The sequence below is a fragment of the Musa acuminata genome, chromosome BXJ2-9 (genome assembly GCF_036884655.1).
Source record: "Musa acuminata AAA Group cultivar baxijiao chromosome BXJ2-9, Cavendish_Baxijiao_AAA, whole genome shotgun sequence".
NCBI lineage: Eukaryota > Viridiplantae > Streptophyta > Magnoliopsida > Zingiberales > Musaceae > Musa > Musa acuminata.
In genome coordinates this window covers 4,691,938-4,716,852 of record NC_088346.1, presented here as the reverse complement: position 1 = coordinate 4,716,852, position 24,915 = coordinate 4,691,938, and the positions used below count along the sequence as shown (strand labels likewise).

The following is a 24,915-nucleotide window of genomic DNA, read 5'->3' as shown; positions in this document are numbered from 1 at the left end:
TAGTAATTTCATCGTCTATTTTCATAATATTTTTCAGCCTACAATAATAAGATTACTCCTTTGTGATCATTGTCTCACAAAAATTTGAAGCCTCCATTGAATCAATCAATCACATCTTTGGATATGACCAGAAAGAAAAGTGGACGTCGTTGCTTTGATAATATTGGCAGTCTTTTACAGAGAAACAATCGAACCATACATAACACATTCCACATAAAACAGGAGCGAGAACGATCACACGCGCATCCTTTTTTTTCTATATCTGCACTCGTACAAGATGCTATTATCGGTTGTTTGACGATAAGCTTGCACTTCAACACGAACCTCTCGATCGCAACGACGCCAGCGAGGAGTACATTCCGAGCTTTCTTCTGTATATAGTCTTTGCATCGTCCTCTCTTCTTCCTCTCCGTGATAACTCGGCAGTCGCGAGCGGGATCCAAGGCTGCTCCTCCACAGAACCAATGGGGGAATTGGATGAGATGAAGGTGCATGCCAAGGAGATGGTCCGCCTACTCAAGAAGGGGATGAAGAAGGTCAAGACCTCCTGCAAGAAGGGATGGCGCAAGGCCAAGAATGCAGCGGCTACATGGAAGAAACTCCCCTCCCCCATCAAGAAGAAATTGGTGAAGAAGGGAAAACAGTCTTTCCACGAATAGCGTGCTTCTGATCTCATCATCTTCAAGCAAATCCATGTGGCTTTCTTTCTCTTAGTCCCTCTCTCTCTCTCTCTCTCTCTCTCCGCTGATGCAGCGTGTATGACAAGTATTCCTGCCATATTTCTTCGTCTCATCAACAATATTTTATATGATATAATGACATTCGAGGTCCATTTCTTTATATCATATGTATTGGGATTAAAACCAGAGAAGGATTAAATTCCATCCGATTAAAATTAAAATGTATAATATATTTTGATTCCAATATCAAAATATTTATCGTAAACGTATTATGAGATTCAGTCATCGTAATATAAATTCTATTATATTTTTCATTGGATCTAACATGACCTTAGTATGTTCTATTATTTTGATCAATTATTTGAGTCTGTATATTTTATATATTTAAAAAATATTAATCTATATTTGACTTTCAACATAATTATTCAAATAATCAAAAAAGTAATATGTAAGTATTTTTTAATTTTTACAGGAATATATATGTAAAATAGCCAATTTTGGAGGGATATACAAGTAAGTTCAGCCGAAACATAGGTAAGCATGTGACCTGGGTTTGAGCACGTGACAAGAGAAGGATCCAATGTAGCCCATAATATCCTCAAATCACATTCACTGCAACGCCAGCTGTCACAATAAACCCCGCAGCCACGCCCCCAAATTCTGCACAGCGGCGACTTCCCTGTGTTCCCGGATGTCCAGCAGGATCTCATCCATTGCCAGTCCGAACTTTCAAATCACAATGCTCATCGCACCCGTCAATTTGTCTGACCGTGAGGGAATCCCTCCGTCGCTGCGTGGGACCGACATGATGCGGTGGACCCATCTAAAATGTGCGCTGGAGAGGATCCGACATCCAACTTCCCAGATGTAGATTGAGATCCCGTCCATTACCAATCGGAAATTCCAAGGCACAGTGCCAATTGAAACCGTCAAATTGTCAGCTCGTAAGAATGTCCATCCGTCGATATGGCGTGCCCAGGGGATAAGGTGGACTCTTTTAAAAGGTTCGCTGGAGAGGATCCGTTCTCAAGCCGGAACGCCGCACCAGCCCGGACCAGTCAGGACAAGCACGTATTTAAATCCTGACCGAACCCTAAAATTAAATACCCGCTTGATCTCCTCTTTTCTCTCCTTCTTCTTCGGCGTTGAGCTCTTCGGTATTGTTGTCTCCACTGTCGCCAACCTAAAACCCTCGGGGAACCGATCCAGAACCCTAGCTGGGGGTCAGCGATTGGTTCCCTCTTGCCGCTGGCTGATAAAGATTCCGGGGTCCCGCCGCCATGGATCTCACCGGCCTCGCCGTTGTCCTCCGTTCCGCGCTCAGCCACATCCCCGAGGAGCGGAAGGCCGCGGAGGAGAGCCTCAACCAGGTGTGTTCCACGCCCTTCTGTCTTTAACCGGTTGGTCTTTTGAGTTGTTGGTCGTTTTCCGACGTTATCGGTGGGCTGGAGTACCGTGTGATCCACGGCGATTGCGCTTTCTTGTGTTGGCTTAGTGATGAGGTTCTTACCAGCCTGATCGCTTCTATGCTTTCGTCGATCTAATGGGGTGTCGAAGTATATAGTTCTTGATTGGTTATTGATAATCACATCGTCTCGTGTTGCTTTTCCCGTTGTTAAGGTATTGTAGTGCGTTGCATTCCATAAACTTTGTGGGTACTTCGCAGCCGTACTTGCCATTTGGAGTATCATATAGACTCATCCGTCCTTCAGTTCTGACCCGAGCTCCATGATGTTAACAAATGAATGTGTATATTATCAGGGGATCATGCCTTTGCATTTTCTTTATTTTCATCCATTGCAAAGATTTGATGCTATCTGACAATCCATCAATGGTCCTTGTATTCACATATGCAAAGGTGGAAACACAGAATTTTGCATACTACAAGCGGTAGCCTCACACAAGACAGTTATTCTGGTTGTGGTTGTTTTTATATCTTTTTTGTTTGCTATACTAAATTCAACTTTTCTTTTCAACAGTTACAATATATGGAGCAACATTTGGTGAGGTTATTGCTGATCATAATTGATGGTGGTTGTGATATGGCTGTACGACAAGTGGCCAGCATTCATTTCAAAAACTTTGTAGCTAAAAACTGGTCACCTCATGAACCCGGTATGGATGAGGATTTCCATGTTAGAACTTATAAAACTTGACTTTGGTGCAATATCTTGATGTTATTGATAATTCCAGGGGAGCCACAGAAAATATTAGAAAGTGATAAGAGAGTTGTCCGTGATAATATCCTTCAATTTATTGCTCAGATTCCTCCTTTGTTAAGGTATATCATTTAGTGATATTTGGAAATTTAAATATTTTCCAAAATGTCAATTTGTACTTACCCCTGATAGTTTTCTGGTGTAAAATTGATAATATCTCTATATGTAACTTTTTGAGGAAAATTTTAATGGAAATATTTCATGGACACCCTCAAACGAACATATGCACATTTGCTAATGAATTACAGATCTAATGAAAATTTGAACTTAGTGGGCAGGTGCATAATTCGGTAGGCTTAAAGGTGGTAGCATACAACTTTGCCTCCTACATACATGCAATTTCTCTCTTTTATTTATATGTAATGTACTATCTATGCGTATTTCATGCATAAAGTCTAGTACTCAGCTCATTTTCTATTCTGAATGAATGTTTTAATATCCCCCAGACACTCAGCTACTTTCTTAGGCTTTATCATCAATTCATTACGTTTTAGTTGGCATGTAGTTCGTGCTTGTTAATGTATGTATTGCTTTTAACCTTTAATGCTCGCTTCTTGAATCTTCCCATGCTTGTAGTTTTATTATATTTCTTTCCATTTTCTGGACTATATGTAATTGTTCGATTTGATTTACCTTTGTCGTGGGCAATCTAATAAACATCTTTATAATTGCTGGGGATTGCCTGCTGTGATGTTGTTGCTTGTTTCTTTAGTCTTCCTAGCTTTTTTCAAGAGCTATGGAGGAGAGTTGCATGGTACATCTACATATCACTGTGAAATTCCATGTTGATGCTTTCAACATCTACGTCTCTATCTTGTATACTTCTATTTTCTATGAACATTTTGATTTCTTTCCAGTGTTTATTAGCATGTAAAAATATATGATTTGTCTCTAATGTATTGAAAATTTGTTCTAATATTTAGATTTTCATCACAGAGCACAACTTGGAGAATGCTTAAAAACTATCATCCAAGATGATTACCCAGAACAGTGGCCAAGTCTTCTTCACTGGATAAAGTGCAATTTACAATTGCAAGATCAGCAAGTATTTGCAGCTTTATATGTTTTGAGGGTTTTGTCTAGGAAATATGAGTAAGTATAGCTGCTGACTGAAAAATGTTTCTTCATTTGCCTTTCCACTTCATACTTTTTCTTATTGATTAATTCATTGTGATTTAATAAAAAAAATCAACCTTGTGAATTTGATGATACAAATTTAATTTTGATTGATGTTTGGTGAGTCCTGAAATCGAGGTAAGAGTTTCAGTATTGGAGAGGAAAGATTTCTGTTTCGTTGAAACTCTCTCTTTGTGATAGTTGGCCTGGACTACCACTGTATGATGCCATGATTCCATCAAGATTGACACAGTTTAAGTAGCAGCAAATTGAGAAGAAAGATATTATAGTCAGCATCATAGATTAGATTTTATACTTCGCAAGTGGCCTAACTGCATCTGGAATAGAAAATTCCCAGTAGGGGTGTCAAATATATGTTGGGCCACCCATTTTACTTTTTTAATTATCACATTTATGTTGCAACAATTTTGAAAAAGAAAGATGGTATCATCAGCTTCCTACTTTAAAATTGATAGCTTATTTAGAATTAGATGTCAGTCCACTCTGATAAGAAGGTATTGTAGCTTGATTTGTTATGGAGTATGTGCCAAATTTTAAAATGAAAGAAGAGAGCTAGGCAGCAGGCACTTGGCCTATTGTTTACTATCTTGATATTTTTCTAATCTTCTATCTCATTCTCCCATTCCTCTGTTTTCTGCAGTTAAAGCAGATTAACAGCAGATTTGCATGTCTGATATTATTTGTTATTTGGTGTTTAAGTAGTAGCTTAAGAAATTCCATGTTGTTGCTGAAAATTGAAATTGAAGATGAAAGGCTACTATTATAACAAAAGGTGGCACATTATGGTTGGTGTTTAAATGTAGAGATTCTCTGGACCACACCCAATATGAGATTTCAATTCTTTGCCTGATATTTACTGATGTGTGTACAAATTTGTCAACTCCAAACAAGTGTTTAAGAGCATAATGTCTTTGGAACATTTATACATTTCTATATGTTACTGAAAACATAATTAAATAATTTAAAATTATAGTGGATGACTCAATTGCAACAGTTTATTGTCAAAGAATGCTACTTTACATGAGATGCTATTTTTGGATGACACACGACTTGACTGGCCTTTTCTTTTTGTTCTAAGGTTCAAGTCTGATGATGAGCGGACACCACTTCATCTCATCGTTGAGGATACATTTCCTCTGCTGTTGAACATATTCAATAAACTTATTCAGATTATGAACCCCTCAATTGAAGTAGCTGTTCTTATCAAGCTCATATGCAAAATATTCTGGTCATCTATATATGTGAGTTTGTCAAACAAATGTAGTTTCTGTTCAGAGAACATTGTTTAATTTTTTTGCTTTAAATGCTTTTCAGTTAGAGATTCCACAAAAGCTACTTGATCCCAATGTATTCACTGCATGGATGGTTCTATACTTGAATTTATTGGAGAGACCTGTTCCTTTGGAAGGTCAGCCATGTGATCCTGATCTAAGGAAATCTTGGGGATGGTGGAAAGTTAAGAAGTGGACTGTTCACATATTAAATCGTTTATATACTAGGTGAGAATTTTAGTTGCTGAAATGTGAAGCATGATCTTTCAATCATCTTCAGTTTATTTACTTGTGAAAAATTGCTAAAAGGTTTGGAGATCTGAAGCTTCGGAAGGCAGAGAGCAAAGCATTTGCTCAAATGTTTCAGAAGAGTTATGCTGGTAAAATTTTGGTATGCCACTTACAGTTGCTTGGTGTTCTTCGTACAGGCGGTTATCTGCCTGATAGGATTATCAACCTTATACTTCAATATCTCAGCAGCAGGTTTGTCTTGCTTTGCTCTCCCTAGTTGCTTGTTTTTGTTAATTTCAGGGGGTTAAGTGGTTGAATTGCCTTATCTTGTAAATTATTTCTCTGTTATAATCTTTTTGAAGATGTGCCATCTGCTAAATACAATTTCCACTATCTATGCCTCCTTGAATCTGGTACTCAATCTTATATATTGAGGTCAAAGGCCTTGTTTTGGAATTTCTGTGACTTTTGAGGAAGAGATCTTTGTAAAACAAGGAATATTTTCTTGAATTTTTAAAAATGAAAAATAACTGTTGGGGCAGTCTACGGGTGGCATCTAATTAGAAAGATGAGAAGAATTCCAGTTCTTGGCTCGATTTGAATGCATTATTCTCATTGAAGCATGCTTGATTTACCAGATAGGCGACTTATAAAATTTTTATCTATAGTGTGGAGAAATCTTATATAGATTCTTTATTTTTGGCTTTCCTGATTGGAATATCTCAGTGACATTTCTTATTCTGAATATATTATTTTCTATATCTGTTACCTTTTCTTCTTCTTTGATGTTGTACATTCCAGGACAGAGTATTAAGTAAAATCATATATGTAATAATAATATAAATCATGTAATGAATGCCTTTGTTTCTTGGTTGGCTGTATGTTATGATGACTGCAGATTGCTATTTGTCAAACCCCTTTTTGTTGGCTTCATGGTTGGGCATTTTTATAGTGAACTCTAGGTTTTCTTGTGGAATCATATTTCTCTTTGGTAATGGAAATCTAGTTCTTTTGGTTTCTTATCTTACAACACATTCTTTATCTGGGATGCAAATTTGCTTTAGTTCTGTTGGATGATACATTCACATTGCTTATTTTTTTGGCTGTTACTTTAATGCTATTTCCAGCATGTCGTTGTCCTCTTAGTTTTGTGGTTGCAGATAGTTTTCTTAACTATTATGAACTAGCTCAATTGCATTAATGCTCTGCAGTGTTTCAAAGAACAGTATGTATCAGTTGCTGCAACCACAGCTTGACATTCTTCTTTTTGAGATCATCTTTCCTCTGATGTGTTTCAATGACAATGATCAGAAGTTATGGACTGAAGATCCACATGAGTATGTCAGAAAGGGTTATGGTGAGCTTAGACTCTGTTCTGTACTGATATGGCATTCTGTGAGATATAGATTCTGAATAGCGTCTTTGAATTTAATATAGACTAGTATCATGTAGTTTTCTTTATTCCAGATATTATTGAAGATCTATACAGTCCTCGAACAGCAGCCATGGATTTTGTGAGTGAATTAGTGAGAAAACATGGAAAAGGGAACCTACAGAAACTTATTCATTTCATTGTGGAGATTTTTAGGAGGTTGCTTAACTCGTTGGTCCTTTATATCCTCTTGTACTTGTTCTCTTCATGGTTCTTTACATATTTTATATGATTACTTGTACCAGATATGATGAGGCACCTATTGAACTTAAACCGTATCGTCAGAAAGATGGTGCTCTTCTAGCTATTGGAACATTATGTGATAAACTGAAGCAATCTGAGCCTTACAAATCAGAGCTAGAGCGGTTGTTAGTTCAACATGTTCTTCCTGAGTTCTCAAGTCCTGTTGGTCACCTTCGAGCAAAGGTTACACCTCTTTTCCTATTTACTTAATCTCTGTGCTTGGTGTTGGGTCATGTTTCCCTCTTTTGTTTCTGAACATCCAAGCACTACTATTGTTCCTCCCAGAGTCAAAAATTAATTTTACATACCAATCAAATTTATCAGTGGCATTGTCTGTTGCTGCTTGTTCTCATGCCATGCTAGTGATGCTTTTACGAGACTTATACTATTGCCTAACTATTCTTTGTGCCATGTTGCTGATTTACAAAGTACCATTTTCTTATTGTGATTTTTTGGGTAGTTTATTTTTATTTTTTTAAAATCAAATCAAGATTTCCATTTAATTGTTAATATCAAAACTTTTGAATTTATGGATCTATTTGATTGAATACTAGGCAGCATGGGTTGCTGGGCAATATGCACATATCAACTTCTCTGACCAGAACAATTTTCGGAGAGCCTTTCACTGTGTTGTTTCTGGAATGCGGGATCCAGAGCTTCCTGTGCGTGTTGATTCAGTTTTTGCTTTGCGCTCATTCATTGAGGCTTGCCAAGGTATGCTTAAGCTAACCTTAGCTGTAACCTAATTCAGTGGAATTTTTATTGATTTATCATCTGAAGTAACTTTGAGTTATGTTTTTGGTGTAGATCTAAATGAGATCCGACCAATTCTTCCTCAATTACTTGATGGTATGCAGAGTCATATTTCATTTAATATCTGCTTTACTCTATTCCTTCCTAAGATCTTTAAATTTTTATGTGCAGAGTTCTTTAAACTTATGAATGAGGTTGAGAATGAAGACCTTGTCTTCACTCTTGAGACCATTGTGGGCAAGTTTGGTGAAGAGATGGCTCCATATGCTTTTGGCTTGTGCCAGAACCTGGTATAATAATTTCCTTATAATATGTTTGTGATATTGTAATATGATTTGTTCTGATATGAATTTTAAATGTTTGCTTAGGCTGCTGCATTTTGGAAGTGCTTGAATACATCTGAAGCAGATGAAGAAGCTGATGATTCAGGTGCTTTAGCTGCTATTGGTTGTTTGCGTGCCATAAGCACAATCCTGGAGTCCATTAGCAGTCTTCCACATCTTTTTGCTCAAATTGAGCCTATTTTACTGCCTATAATGCAGAGAATGCTGACTATGGATGGTCAAGGTAATGTTCATTTAAGGGAATATAGTTATCCATCCATATATGTTTACACAAATATACATATACAAGTGTTTCTTTGTGTAATGTTCACTTAGATATATACCTAACCTAACATCTATGGTACTGCCCCATAACATGTAACATCCAAATGAAACTATGAAAGTACTGCCTGATTGGTCATTTCGAAACAATTCCATGTGCTAAATTAACACACTCATATGAGAATCTGGGGATGGGGCCATTGACTGTCGTACCATGCTGATTGGTGGTATCGGTCCATGGGCGGACTGTTATGTGTTGGTTGGTGCAAGCGCGTACCATATGTTGGTCTGTTGGTATGTTTCGGTTTTTTTTTGAAAAAAGACTGAAAATTCACAAAAATCCCCTTTTAGGATTTTTTATTCTAATGTAATGTAATATTATTGTATTCAAATAATAATTGAGTGTATATAAGACAAATGAATAGCAATTTGTTGGTTATAAGGATGAACATAGTGGATATGAGAAATTCCGCAGAATCCCAAGTTCCAATCCTTTTTTATCCGAATCAATGGCTTGATTACCACTGATGTCGGTTAAGAACATTAATTAGCTACAAGTGTAAGAGTGAGAAAGATAGTGAGACTGAGAGTGAGTGAGAATGAGTGAAAGACGGGAGAGGGAGGACGGTTTAATGTCCCAAAAGAGGGCTCAACAGTCAATTTGACTGTTGGGGTCAAACTTGACCAGATTTGGGTTAAAGTCAAGTATTTTTGTTGATTTGGAGTAAGCCATCCGGTCAATTTCTTTGTGATGGAAAGAAAATCACATATTTACACTATTCCCATTCATTTTTTTGTTAAAGGTCCTATTGAACCTGCTCGTTAGAAAACAAAGCTTAAGTTAGATAAAATGTATATCCATTTGTGACCTTGCTACTTTTTAGTGAAAGTGTAGCCAGGAAAGGTAAAGAAGAAGGCACCAAGAGTCTCTTAGTTGTACTAGACCATAAGGCAACATTTTCCTGCTCTGTTTCAATGCCCTTATGTTTTCACATTTGCTATTCTTGAGCTATGTTAATGTTGATGGGAATTATGAAAATTTTACTAGCCCTTGGCACCCTGTGGAAAGCCCACTGCAAAGTACTCGTGGTGAAATGATTTACTCATTGTTTGTATATAAGAAGTTTGATTTTGAAACTTATCAATATCTGAAGTTGGTAGAGTAAATTATTTGCTTTGTTATAAATTGATCTTTTTGCAAAGATGAAAATACTCTTCAAAATGGTTGAAATTTCAACTTGTAATTGAATTTGATTTATCAGCATCTGCTAACTTATAAGTAACTTTTTGGCAATCGATGTGATATCCATGGACCATGATATGTTGGATTACCTAGCCTCCCAGTTGCCTTGTTAGTGAAATCACAAACTGCTATGGCTGGAAGGAGAATTGAACATGAACTTTCCATTTTATAAAGTGTACAAGGATGGTCAACAGAGGCTTTGCTTGGTACAATGAGGTGATTGAATGGAGAATGTTGGTATGAAGTGACTGATGGAAGTGTTATGTCATCTTGTGGTAGAATAAAACGAATTAGATGAGATAGGAGTAAGAAGAGAAGTATGAGAATGGAGAGGAGAGAAGGAGAGTGTAAGGAGAGAGACAGGGTCTTGGGTACCCATCTTCTTTCTTGGAGCTAGCTGCTAAATCTGGCCAGTTTGATACATGGTTGTGAGGAAAATATTCATGGGGCAATCTTACCATGACATCAAAGCCTAACCTCTAAAAGGGGCAATCAACTGCATAAGGTTCTTACCAATGTGTCTGGAGAGGGTTGGTCAATGTAGCTGGAGGGTCAATGTGCTTATTTTCCTAGGAAAATTCATGATTTTTTTAAAATTTCGCCAAACTTGTGATTTCCCTTTCATTAGTGATGGTCTTAACTCGAATCAAACTCCTTGTATTAATTTAAGACCATGATATCTGCAAGGTGAGTTTTAAATGCTGGTTTGGCTTTACTGCAGAATTGTTCATTGTAGCTGACATTGTCGAACCTACAGACCAGTGCTGTCTTCTTGGCTGAGAACAGAAAATTGTGTGGAATTTCATTCTTTCTATGATCATTAAGACTGCTTGCTATTATAATCCATAAAGAGTATTTTCCTTCCTATCCTCTATAATTTGTTGGTCCTTAATTCTGTTGTATGAGTGTAAATCTTGTCGTCTACATCATATGGAAAGTTTTAATGGTATGCGGCTCTGATTAGATTGGTTATTTTACTAGTTTGTGGCACTGCTAACTTTGGTTATTTCACCATGTGCTATGCAACTTTGTGGCAAGTCGAGAACATATCTGTAAACTTTGCTAGGTCCTTGTGATGCAGTGTTATTTCCTGATAATCTTCATGTTTCACAGATGTTTTTGACGAAGTTCTGGAACTTGTTTCTTATATGACAATTTTCTCCCCAACAATCTCATTGGACATGTGGAGTCTTTGGCCTTTAATGGTAGAAGCACTTGGAGACTGGGCTATAGATTTCTTTGAAAGTAAGTCAACATGCTAATCTTCTAGGGGTTTTTTCTTCTGGAGCTTGTTATTTATATTCTATAAATTAATATTATTATTCATTTTTTCTTGCAATTAGTGGCTTACTCTATGTATCAATCATTAATACAAATTGTATGCTTATTTTATTTGTTCCCTTTGCAACTTAATCTGCATGTTCTGTATAGTAATCCAAGATCTTCACTATAAGTTTAAAATGGACTTCCAAGATATAGATGTGGACTACTTTATTTTATTTGTAATCAGGTTTTTCTCTAAAAATTTGTTATGGTATGGAAAGCAAATTTTTTATGAAGTCAGGTGGTTGAGTAAGAGGATGAGGGTAAAGGTAAAGAGAGATTGATGATATATCTCTACCCAACTGCAAAAGGGCCCTGACACTGAAGGGAGTGCTATCTTCCTACTTTTAAAAGACAAAAAGAAAATTTCAATGTCAAGATGACCTTCATTCAAATATTAAAATCAATCCAATTTAATTATATATTTTTAGCTCTTTTTTTATTCACTGCTTTTATTAGTTATTATAATTAACTGTTTATGTTATAACTAACTACATTAGCTATAATCAATTTTATATATCGTTATTTATACATATATCTTTATCTTCAAGTGAAAAATATCCTTAAAATTTATACAGTATGCTGAAATACATATTCTGCAATTTATACATTAAGTGAATTATTATTTAATAATTAGTTATGCTATCTACAATAAGTGGCAAATACCTTTACAATTTATTTTTTATATTTAAAAATTTTGAGTATAATTTTTTACCTTCATATTTAAATATATAGATCTTTAAATTTTGAATGAAATATATTCTATTTCACTTGTAATGTAATTGTTTAATAAATGTTCTATGTAAATATTTTGTTATTAATTATTACTATAATCATGGCAGCACAATTACTTGATGTTACTTTTTAAATAACATTTAACATTATATATGTACATACTATCTTTAAAAATAATGTGTTTAATAATTGATTAGTAATTTATTATCATGTTTAATAAAACATGTGGTAAAATTTAGTTATGGTTAATTAAAATAAAATATTAATGAAATTTACATTAGTCAACTAAGTAATACACTTTTGAGCCAGTACCAAAATGTTTGACAGTTGAAATGGTATGGTTTGGTATCATATGGCTGTGGGGAGAAGGTGGCGATGTGGTGCAATGGTGCAGAGCAGTAGGAGAAGAGGAAGATAATAAGACAAGGCAAAAAATAAAAAAGAAGGGGGTAGGGTGTAGACTGCTTGGTACAGCTGGGTACTGATCAACCTGGTTTTGGATTGACCTGGCAAAACTTTCCAGTTCATGTGCTGGTCAGCCATCAGACTTGTAGAAACTAGATCATACCATTTGGTATGTTTGAGGTACAAATCCACAAAATCAACTAAGGAATACTAGCTTGTAATAAAATATTAAGAACTATTATTTTAGATGAATGGAGGAGTTCTCCTTAAGTTCCTAACTTAAAAGTAAGGATTTGTATAAATTGTAAAGGTAAATGTCTTGTGTCAAGAAAGATTAAACTAAAGTTTTTTTTGGAGAGAAATATGCATATATAAGTATGTTCATCTGATTAGGGATATCTACAATGAGATCATTATTCATAGAACATTAGAGTCTAGGCAAGTGTATTCTTTATTGCATTAGGTTTATACTGAGGGTCAATTTAGAACTCTCTGATTTGTTGCATTTGTTATGATGAACTTACAAAACACATCAGGATTGAAGTCAGAAATGGTGATGGGTAGGTTACAAATTTCACCATACCTGAACCTGAACCCAAACTTGAATTTCACCATGTCACTTGTGCACTTGTTACCTGTTACTTGTTAGTGATTAAAAGTGCACTTGTCACTGACTCACCATTTCACATGAATAGGTTGTTTCCAACACACTGTACTTGTTACTTGTTAGTGACTTCTAAAGTGCTATAAATTATAAAATAATGAACAAAGGAGTTATGATGTGTAATTTTAAAGTAAATCACCATTCTTGTGTTTATCTACTGTACTCATCCAACTTGTTCAGATGTTCTTATTCCTGTTCATGATAAAAAATGAACGCTTGCATATCAAGTTAATTCTTATTGTGCTATCTTGTTTCAAATTGGCACTATCCAAATCCTCTGACTACTGGATAATCATTGTCTTCTCAAAGTTAGTGATATAAAATTTCAGCTTTATGCTGAAACAAATCTGTGAAATATTTCCTACTACTGTTCCGTTGTTGACTTATTGCTTTGTGAGAACTTTTCTTTTCTTTTTTTGAGAGGAAAGTCTTAGGTTATTCTTTGATACAATTCTCTTTTTACCACCTTAAGAATTATGCTAGCTTATATTTAACTTCATTGTTCATGCCTAGAGTGATTGAATAATATACTCAAGATGATCTGTATGCTTTATTGCTTTTGATGATTACAATGTTTGATATGACTATTAGAGTATTACACTACACGGAATCATCTGCACCTGTCAACAGATATGTTTCAGATCTCAATTGTATTGTTAATTTGCTCAAATTTCAATTTTCTTCAGGGCTTTACTTCATGTATTTAATCTAGTGGCAATGTTTTCTGGTAGATATGCTTGTTCCTCTGGACAACTACATATCCAGGAGTACAGCTCATTTCCTTACATGCAAAGATCCAGATTACCAGCAAAGCCTGTGGAAAATACTTTCAACAGTAAGTGAAGTGGCTCTATTCAGTTTTTTATTAAGCTGACAAGCGTAGTTCCATTATTTTTTGTCTCTTATTGATGCAAAGCTTTTTATCTTTGATACATTTTGTACAGATCATGTCAGATAGAAAGATGGAAGACAGTGATATTGAGCCTGCTCCTAAGCTGATTGAAGTAGTATTCCAAAATTGTAAAGGTCAAGTGGATCACTGGGTTGAGCCTTATTTGAGGATTACTATTGATCGACTGCATCGGACAAAGAAGCCATATATGAAATGTCTTCTGATGCTAGTGGTAAGAATTCCTGTCTGATGTGTCAGCAGTGAGTACCTGACTTAATTTTATCTCTTCACTCGTTATAGAGTACATGATGTATTTTGAACAAGTGAAATGAACTGCTGGAATAAGATTTATTAGTCTTCTGTTGTGAAATTAAACAGTTCAGACAACAATGGAATACACGCATGTTCTTATGTGAAGAATCTGGACATGACATGTGTTCATGCTGTTCAGAAAACCGACGAGAATATATAGTAACATGTTTTCTTGGGAATTTGATTGCAAATGATTTGCTTTGCAAGAATGGTTTCATAAGTTAGTGCCTTGGCCTTTTCTGTTAGATGAGTCTGATCAAAAGAAAGTCAGGCCTAACGAAGTCTGTGCTAGTCAGTTTTGGTCTCCATAATTTTTGTAGAGCTTATGATTAATTTGTTTCTAAAAGTCAGTGACATCCAAACAACCATGGCATAGATTTGTTCCATGGTGATACATTTTGCTCAGATTCCACCGAAGATTTACAGTTCCCCTGGTAGGACAAGGTAAGTTGATTCTTTGGAGGAAGACCAAGAAATGCCTTAGTCAAAACAATGAGAAATGCTTGGATAACCCAATATATTGATGATATCGGCCTTTGCAAAACTTGATGGTAGTATGCTATTCATTTGGCCCCAAATATCTGGGAACTATGGCATTTTATTACTACCATCCATCATAGTAGTTACAAGTTTCTATCTGGTTAAACCTTGTTAATAGTTATATCATGACAATGATACATATATGTCACAATAATCTTATATTGTTTTGTTCTGCCATGTTATTAAACCTTCTACTTATCCCACATTACATCTATTTGGTCATCATAAATACTGCTTGAATCGCAATTTTGATTATTTTGTATTTGTTTGATGTATAATCTATTCTTGATATACTTATGTATAAAATTAGGGTTATTGGGTATTTGCAAATCTGTTCTTATACATTAACAAATTCAATTGTATCTCTTCCTGCAAATTGATTGCCGTCTTTGATAGTCTAACACAAAAGACTTGTTTTTCTAACACAAAGGACTTGCAAATTGAGGGAGGTCCTTGGTACAACGGTAATGTTGCTCTTTGCAATATGGGAGACCAAACTTCGAGTTAGGGAAATAGCTTCTACGTATCTCTCTATATGTAGAGGTAAGGTAAGGCCCCCTTCCCAGATCCCGCCTTAGCGGGAGACTCGTGTATTGAATAGGCCCTTTTACATTCCCTTGCTCATTTATCACATTGTATGAGTGGCTTATCTAAAAGAGAGTAAAAATACATCATCACACAAGCATTGTTGTGGCCTCCGATTTCAGATCCTAAGTGATGGATGTTATTTAGGCTGGTTTATGGTAGGTAATCTAATCAATTGGGAAATTGATTTACCTTTCCTTAGTTATTTCTTTTCCCCCTTTTGAGGACATCACCATAGTGTATCTGGGTCGTGTTGTTTTTTGATGCTCCCACAGGAAGAACTCCAGTGTTCTTGCATAGAGGTTGCTGGTGAGGTCTGCAAAGAGCTACTCATAGATGGAGTGTAGAATAGTGAGGGCTGCACTGGAGAGGCTGGAAGTTTGAAGAAGTGAGAATTGAGTAATAGATAGAAGAAGACTCAAGATAGAAGGACTTTATTATGGTTCAAATGTGATGAACCCATTTAATTTGAGACCTTTTTGAGGACTTATACTAAATTTTGTGTAATATATCAATCTTCCTAGATAGTTTTTCCTGTCCACTTTGTTTCTTATAAATAAATTATGTTAATTCTCCTACTCATTGTATCTATCAATTATAACCCCTTCTAAAAAAAGTGTTCCTATACTCCAAGTTGTTAGTTTAGTTTTCTGTTTTTGAATTAACTGTTTTATTACTTGCACTGTGTGTTGCTCCTTGTATATTGTATACCACACGTTCTGTACTAAAATATCCGAGAACCCTTTGTATGTTATATACCAGATGTAGGTGACAATGTGATGGGTCGTTCCAGGGTGACTTTCCATCCCACCCTTTGCACTTCGGGGCACACGTGGTGGAGATATCTTGTGTCATTCTGGGTGATGATCTATTCATATAATAAAATTGGTTAAGATCCATGTTTGTGAGATCTGACAAAGTTACAAGTTAAATATCAACAGCCTAACTCAACCCTCTTTAGTTTGAGTTTGGGATCAGCAGTGAATAACACATGCAGAGTTTACTTTAATCTTTAGTAATACTTCTAAAATTTGAAGAGCCATTTTGTTAATTAATCCATTTTAAATTAAAAGTTACACCTATATTCTAACATGTCTATGTTAATAGGAGAAAAGAGTTTGTGCTGTTGAATCTAGTTTCTTCACATCTGAATATTGTACTTCTTGCTTGTGTTGAAATGCTTTCAGTCTCTACTTTGTCATGTACTGAGTTGTCCAAATGGACTTCATTGGGGGCTGTGGTTTTGTGATTATTTATTGAGAAATCTCACAAAGTTTCATCCTTTCTAAATACTATGTTTGTGGGTGTATGTCTTTAATTAGCTTTGGTTAAAAAAACCAGTTTTCTATCTTTTAAGTATTCTCAAGTGTATGCTTGCTATTCTCTTGAATAAAAGTTTCTGTTAAGGATGTATCTGCTTTCAGTGCTCTATTCTCGATGCTTTTCTTCTATTAGGGTCTAGTTATTCTTGTGCCTTAAGTTCAAATATGTGCGTCACATGTAGCATGCCTTGATACTCTAGATCATCTTCTAACTCGAAATCAAATGCTGTAACAGTTATTTCTATGATTGCATCTTATTCATCTCATCTGTTATTTGGAATTCTGAATTTGATGCCTTTCGGAGTTTATGTATTTTCATTTTAATGCAATACCTTGGCTGTTGCAGATTGCTGATGCTCTTTACTATGATGCCTCTTTGACTCTTGGGACACTGCATAAGCTTGGAGTTGCTTCAGATATTTTCAATCTCTGGTTTCAGATGCTGCAAGACGTAAAAAAGAATGGTATGCGTGCAAACTTTAGAGGGTAAGACTTTGTTTTTTTCTCTTTCATGTTAGTTCCCATTAATGTCTTTGGCTTAATGCCCTGTGTTAATTGTAGGCTACATGATAAAAAGGTTTGCTGCTTGGGATTAACTTCACTTCTTTGCCTCCCTGTGGATCACTTTCCTGGTGAAGCTTTAGAACGTGTCTTTAAAGCAACACTCGATCTTCTAGTTTCTTATAAGGGTCAAGTTGCAGGTACATCTTTTTGCATCTTTCTGCATATGTGGCAGAGTATATTCTCCCAAATCTTTTGGACTGCCCTTCTTGGTTGCTCCTATCCACATCCTATGTTTTACTAAAAATTTATGGATTGTTTCCTGTTATTTATTTCCTGCTATCTTCCACCATATCATATATGTCCTAACTGTTTCCCTGGATACAAGTTTTTGTTAATCTGAGATTCTCCTGAAATTTCAACTGCTGTCTTCCGATGTAAATTATTACTAGAATACCTGTTAGCTAATTACTTTGTTTATCTTGTTACCTCATCTCATGTCGGAGATGCCTCTTGCATAATTTTCTTTTTCTTCTAGTATTAATGTTAAAGAAAATATTTTAGATTGAGTGCCTTATTTCATTAAGCAGTTACTTCTTTTGCTTTAACAGAAGCTGAAAAGCTAAATGATGCTGCTGTTGATATGGATGGTTTTGATGCTGATGAGGAAAACGAGGAAGAAGATTCTGATAAAGAAATGGGAGATGATACTGAGGATGGGGATGAAGTGGACAGTCTAGAACTTCAGAAATTGGCAACAGAGGTTAGTAGAAGAATGTAATTTCTTTATCAGTTGGTATTTCGTTTTTACAATCATCAATAATTCTTCCATGGTGAAGGCTAGCACATAAGATGACTACCATTCAACCTGTCTACTAGGATTTTATTAGCACAAGTGACACTGAAGTTTACCAATAGGAGAACCGGTTGTTTTATGGTGGATAAGGGTAACCTATAAAAGTAAATGGACTTTTTTAAAGATGAAAATCTCATGATTCCTAGATTATTTGTTTTCAATTCATTTTCTTTCGTGGAACATCTCCTGTGCACCACCGTGCCGTCACGGACTTAGCTGGAATTGCCTATGTCGTGAGGCACTATTGCGGCAAAGGTGCAAACTTAGCTTGCGTTGCCTAAGTCGCGCTTCGCCCTTGCGATTTGCGTCCGCAAAGAACAGCCCACTTGCAACCTCTCGCAGGTCCCGAAGGACCTGTAAAAGAGAAAGTTGATTAGTTCGAAGAACAAGCGACGGACAAGTCCTGACGTCTCGTAAAAAGGGGAAGCTTTACAAGCAATTCAGCGAGCACCTTGCGTGCACAAGAGAAAAGAGGGAGAGGAGAAAACAAGGACTTCAGAGGGGTTGAACGAATAGCTACAAGTCCACAAACAACTGCTCATCGGGTGCCGGGCGTGGCAACAAGTTCCTGTCAAGGTAACGTGCGAACTTGCGAAAGATTGTTCAACGCCCAACACTATACCGAAGCCCCATCCCTCATGGTGCCACCCGGGTGGTTCCAGGGTGCTTAGATGGCTGACGTTTCGTGTGCAGCAGCGGGCTGCAGAAAATAGCCCGTGGCACGCAAAAACGGAGTTGTTTTGCTCGGTTCGGTGAGCGGTCGCACTATAGCACTGCAACTTGTTCGAACTTACATTTTTACAAGTAAAAGGACTTGAAACCAAACCAAAACATGCTGCCAAGCAACTGTACATGTAGATGAGAGCGACGAACGGTTTGTTGAACGAAGTTGTTGCGGGTGCGCAACGACCGTTCGTGACATTCTCCCCCACTCAAACTGTCGACCCTCGTCGACGCTTGTTGATAGTTGTTGATAATTGTTTCTTCATGTCGCAGGGCATCTTCGGGCTCCCAACTGGCTTCAGATCGGGGAAGCTTTCGCCACTTCACTAAGTACTCGGTCTGCTCAGCTCCATTGGGTAGCTTTATCTTGTGTTTTGCTAAAATAGTTTCAACTCGCTTCTCATAGGAGACTCTGGTGGGGGGTAGCCGAGTTGGAACACTTCGGGAAGCATCTTGCGGATCCGAGTGGTAGGCTTTTAGGTTGCTGGCGTGAAGAATATTGTGAATTTTGAACCACATTGGTAGCTGCAACTTGTAGGAGGCGTTGCCCACCCTGCTGATAATTGGAAAGGGCCCTTCATACTTGCGCACCAATCCTTTGTGTACTTTGTTCCTAAAGAATTGGAGTGATGTTGGTTGGAGCTTTACCAACACCAAATCGCCGACCTTGAACTCTTGCGGTCGCCTTCCCAAGTCTGCCCACTTCTTCATCCTTTTTGCCACCTTCTCCAAGTAAGCCCGCGCAATATCTGCATTTCGATGCCACTCCTTTGCGAAGTGGTAGGCTGACGGACTACTTCCAGTATACCTGATTGCCATGATGTGAGGAGTTAACGGTTGTTGTCCTGTAATGATCTCGAAGGGGCTCTTGTTGGACGCAGAGCTCAAGTTGTGGGAGAATTGGGCAATGTCCAACAACTTCACCCAATCTCGTTTGTTGGCACTCACGTAGTGCCAAAGATATTGCTCTAGGAGCGAGTTTATCCTTTCGGTTTGGCCATCTGTTTGGGGGTGGAGGCTTGTGGAGAAGTATAACTTGGACCCTAACAATTTTAATAGCTCGGTCCAGAATCGTCCTAGGAATCGAGCGTCTTGATCACTGATGATATTGTGTGGGACTCCCCAATACCTCACCACATCCTTCATCATCAGCTTGGCCGCCTCCTCTGCTGAACAGTGTAGGAGAGCAGCAATGAAAGTTGCATACTTTGAAAATCGATCGACCACCACGAGTATCGATCCGAGTCTGCCTACTGCGGGCAAGCTTGATATGAAGTCCAAGGAAATGCTCTCCCACGACCTTTCTGGTACGGGCAACAACTTCAAAAGTTCTACCGGCTTCCGTTGCTCCACCTTGTCTTGTTGGCAAGTGAGGCACGTTCGAACATATTCCTCCACATCAGTCCCCATCTTCGGCCAATATAAGGCCCTCTCTACGAGAGCTAAGGTTCTATAAATGCCTGGGTGTCTAGCCCAAAGGGAATCGTGACACTCTCTTAAGAGTTCACGCCTCATATTGTCCACTCGAGGAACATAAACCCGATTCCCTTTGGTGTAAACGAGTCCCTCCTGGACCCAAAACCGTCGTGCCTTGCCTTCTTTAGTGAGCTACATCAGGGTTATTGCCTGGAGATCACTATACAGACCATCTCTGATCCTGGAAAGGAAGTTGGAGTGCAACTGACTTGCTTGACCTCTGCCCTTCAATTATACGGCATTCACCCGCTCCACTTTTCGACTCAATACATCGGCCACGACATTTGCCTTTCCGGGCTTATGCTCCATTGCCATATCAAACTCAGCCAGGAAGTCCTGTCATCGTGCTTGCTTTGGGGAGAGTTTCTTCTGAGTTTGGAAATAACTTAAAGCGATGTTGTATGTCCTTAAAACAAATCACGATCCAAGAAGGTAGTGTCGCTAAACTCGTAGACAGTGGATCACCGCTGTCATCTCCTTCTCGTGCACCGGATATCGCCGCTCGATCTCGTTGAGTTTGCGGCTCTCGTAGGCCACCGGATGACCCTCCTACATGAGCACTCCCCCAATAACGAAGTCTGAAGCATCTATATGGACTTCGAAAGTCTCCCTATAGTCCGGCAATTTGAGCACTGGTTCTTCCAACACAACAGTCTTTAGATCTTGAAATACAGTTTCACATTTATTAGACCACCTCCAAGGTTGCTCCTTCAGCAACTCCGTCAATGGAGTTGCACGTTTTGAATACCCCGCTATGAAGCGTCGATAGTAGTTGACGAAGCCAAGGAAGGATCTCAACTCTGGCACCTTCTTTGGAGTTCGCCATTCCGCAACCGCTTGCACCTTCGATTTGTACATCCGAATGGAGCCATCACCGATTCGATACCCCAAGAATAAGATCTTCGTTTGAGCAAAGTAGCATTTCTCCATTTTCACGAATGTGTTCTCCCTGAGAACCTTGAAAATTGTCCGAAGATGCTTGACATGCTCCTCGAGCGTTTGACTGTAGACGACGATATCGTCTTAGTAGACGATCACGAACTTATCCAAAGACTCCTTGAATAGCTAGTTCATGAGAGTGCAGAACGTGGTCGGAGCGTTGGTTAAGCCGAAAGGCATCACCAAGAACTCAAACGCTTCGTACCTGGTCACGCAGGTAGTTTTCGCTTTGTCGCCTTCAGCAATGCGCACTTGCCAATACCCTAACCGAAGGTCGAGTTTTGAGAAATACTTGGCTTTGCCCAATTGGTCGAATAAGTCCGCGATGAGCGGGATGGGATACTTGTTCTTTACCGTCACTTTGTTGAGGGCTCGATAATTGACGCATAGACAAAGGCTCCAATCTTGTTTCTTCTGGAAGAGAACTGGAGCTCCGAATGGTGCTTTAGAACTACGGATGAGACCACCGCTTAGCAGTTTACCTAACTGCTTTCTGAGTTCTGCCAACTTTGGCGAGGTTATGAGGTAGGGTGGTCTCGCTGGAGGCTTCACTCCTGGCTCCAGCTCGATGTTGTGATCCATGCCTCTGCGTGGCGGAAGAGTCTTCGGCAACTCGGGTGGCATAACGTCTGTGAACTCTTTTAGGACGTTCGCCACCACAGCAGGTTCATGAATGGCCTTCTCATCGAGTGGCTCTAGCTTCATAGCAGCCATGAATGTTAATTCACCTTTTCGTACCCCTTTCTTTAGTTGTAATGTCGATATATGTTGGGGTTCCTTGGTTCCTCTCCGAGAGACGGGAACCACATAGGGGTCGTCACCTCCCATCACACATAGGGAGTTAAGGAACGGACTTCGCCGCGTGCATAAATTCCATTCCAAGAATCACTTTGAAGTCATCCAGTGGCACCGCCATCATGTTTGTGCTCCCGCTCCATGTTCCGATCTTGATGGGAATTCCCTTTGCCAACCCGGAGATTCGCCTGGCCTCCGAGTTCACCGCCTTCATTCGACTTGGGCTCTTCTCCAAGATCAGCCCAAGTCGCTTTGCTTCTCGATCGACAATAAAATTGTGGGTAGTGCCCGTGTCCACCATTGCATGGGTCGATTGGCCATTGAGCTTAATGTCTACGTACATCAGCTCACCACTTCCTGCTTTTTGTAGCCTTGTCTTCGTGTTCTCCCCCACTTGACCCCACATGGCGTTCAACAAACGCATTGTTCCCATCCGGGATCCTTGCGACTCCTCACCATCGCTGCTGGATTCCGAACTACTCAAACTCTCGAGCTCTTTTGCATCTCGAGCACCTCTATAACAATGCGGCTCGGGTGCTCTCAAGTTTTGTGTCGGTGCAACGTGGGTTTTGCTTCCTCCCGCATTTAGGGCTCTTGTGAGCATGGTCACCCTTGAAGTGAGTTCCGCCACGACTTCCTACAGGTGTTGCACAGAGTCTTTGGTTTCATCTGACAATCGGTCGACTAGGGCCTCAACCTTGTCGATTCGAGACTCCACTTCTTCTTGCGAGCTCTCTACCCCAACAAGCCTTCGTTGGCCATGGTAGAGTTCCTCCAAGCTCGCTTCAAGGACATCCAAGCGGGTTTCCGTCGCTGTGAGTCTCTCCGTATGACTCTTCTTCCTGGTTGGCGCTCCAGATTGCTCCACTTGAGTGACTCCAACGACATGAGAGCGAGTATGCACTTGGAGCCCACCTGCGGCTGCTTGGGGCAAGGGTCCGGCTTGCCCCGTCTTGCTTGATTCGCCACGATGTTTTGCCATGGTAAAAATGTGAAGTTCCTTCGCTGCTTGCTCGAATTGCTTGCCCGCTCTGATACCACAATGTCATGGACTTAGCTGGAATTGCCTAAGTCGTGAGGCACCTTTGCGGCAAACATGCGAACTTAGCTTGCGTTGCCTAAGTCACGAGGCACCCTTGCGGCAAAGACGCGAACTTAGCTTGCGTTGCCCAAGTCGCGCTTCGCCCTTGCGATTTTCGTCCGTAAAGATCAGCCCACTTGTAATCTCTCGCAGGTCCCGAAGGACCTGTAAAAGAGAAAGTTGATTAGTTCGAAGAACGAGCGACGGACAAGTCCTGACGTCTCGCGAAAAGGGGAAGCTTTACATGCAATTCAGCGAGCACCTTGCGTGCACAAGAGAAAAGAGGGTTGAACGAACACCTGCAAGTTCACAAACAGCTGCTCACCGGGTGTCGGGCGCGACAACAAGTTCCCGTCAAGGTAACGTGCAAACTTACGAAAGATTGTTCAACGCCCGACACTATACCGAAGTCCCATCCCCCATGGTGCCACTCGGGTGGTTCCAGGGTGTTGAGATGGCTGAAGTTTCGCGTGCAGCGGCGGGCTGCAGAAAACAGCCCGTGGCATGCGAAAACGGAGTTGTTTTGGGGTTGTTTTGCTCGGTTCGGTGAGCAGTTGCACTGTAATGCTGCAACTTGTTCAAACTTACATTTTTACAAGCAAAAAAGACTTGAAACCAAGCCAAAACATGCTGCCAAGCAGCTGTACATGTAGATGAGAGCGACGAACGGTTCATTGAACGGAGTTGTTGCGGGTGTGCGACGACCGTTTGTGACAGTGCACATGCACAGGTGTCGAGCACTGTTGGATCTGCTCTTTGATCCATGTCAACATGGATCATGAAGCATGCCAAAGGTTATTCTTTCAGTGTGCTGTGTGCAGCTTTGGAGATGCACTCCCCCATTACGAAAAACCAGGATGCCACTTTGATATTAGAAGTTCAGTGTTTTTTTGTTAATGGCAATGAGGATTGGTTTAGGATGGAAACCCATTATGTGGGGGCTTTTGTATAGTAATTCTTAATTCTTTTAGTTCATCCTTGGTTTTCTTATGCGTAATCGCATCACTAAATCATCTAGTTTGCTCCCAGTAATTTTGAATCATTTTGTGGCATCAATATTTATTTAGTTCTGCTCATAAATGATGAAATTAGGCGAGAGGGTTTCAATCAAATGATGAGGATTACGAGACTGACGATGATTACAGCGATTATGATGATGACTCGCAATCACCAATTGATGAAATTGACCCTTTCATTTTCTTCGTCGAAACTGTTCATGGTAAAACAGTTTGTCCGTTTATTTCGTCTTGATCTCCTCTTATTTCAAACATGCCTGACATGTAACCATTATGGTCAGCTTTGCAAGCTTCAGATCCTACTAGGTTTCAGAACCTGATGCTGACCTTAGACTTCCACTACCAAGCTCTTGCAAGTGGCATTGCTCAACATGCCGAGCAGAGAAGGACAGATATTGAGAAAGAAAAGCTGGACAAGGCAGCCACTCAGTGAATATCATTATAGTAAAAGATTGAAATAGTTTCATGTTTCATATTGTCAGCGATCTCTTAAATGGAGGAAGAATCTAAGGTAGTTCATGGAGCCATTTTCCGAGGTATCATTTGTCAGGACAATTGTAGGCTCTGACAATTTTGCTTCTCCTTTGATGGAGAATCCAGATAACAGATGCATTTTTGTAAATGCTATGTTATCTTCAATTCTATCAGCAATTCTTTTGGTGGTCTCTTGGTGTGAGGGATCACTGCCCAATAATATCACCGATTTTGTGTTCTTTTTTTTTTTTCCCCCTTGGAAGCACATAAGATATCATTTACCTTCTGTCTATGAAAGAGTCCAATTATGAGGGGATTTATTGCTTGATCATTCTGTGAAAGAAGGGGGCCAGCAATAAAGGATGTATATAGAGTCGTTGATACCAAGGGATGATACTGAACTGACTCGGTTGCAAAGATCTTTGATATTAATATTTGAATTATTAGTGTTTACTGCCTTGA

General features: G+C 39.0%; 1 protein-coding gene across 2 annotated transcripts; it reads left to right on the top strand.

The window, feature by feature from the left end:
• The first annotated feature begins 1,775 nt into the window (after positions 1–1,775).
• Positions 1,776–24,915, top strand: LOC135622702 (importin beta-like SAD2). 2 transcript variants are annotated; one of them, XM_065124761.1, is made up of 22 exons: positions 1,776–2,050; positions 2,660–2,795; positions 2,874–2,961; positions 3,836–3,991; positions 5,115–5,277; positions 5,351–5,535; positions 5,617–5,790; positions 6,750–6,895; positions 7,006–7,129; positions 7,216–7,396; positions 7,768–7,927; positions 8,021–8,062; positions 8,138–8,256; positions 8,335–8,533; positions 10,928–11,059; positions 13,673–13,776; positions 13,886–14,065; positions 16,939–17,078; positions 17,154–17,293; positions 17,705–17,856; positions 24,056–24,182; positions 24,261–24,915. In XM_065124761.1, exons 1-22 carry the CDS (start codon positions 1,961–1,963, stop codon positions 24,410–24,412), a joined length of 3,090 nt encoding a protein of 1,029 aa, XP_064980833.1. In that variant the 5' UTR covers positions 1,776–1,960; the 3' UTR covers positions 24,413–24,915. The 2 variants fall into 2 exon arrangements, 1 of the variants encoding a protein (XP_064980833.1); XR_010491150.1 differs by lacking the exons at positions 24,056–24,182; positions 24,261–24,915 and having other exon boundaries at positions 16,939–17,056; positions 17,705–17,841.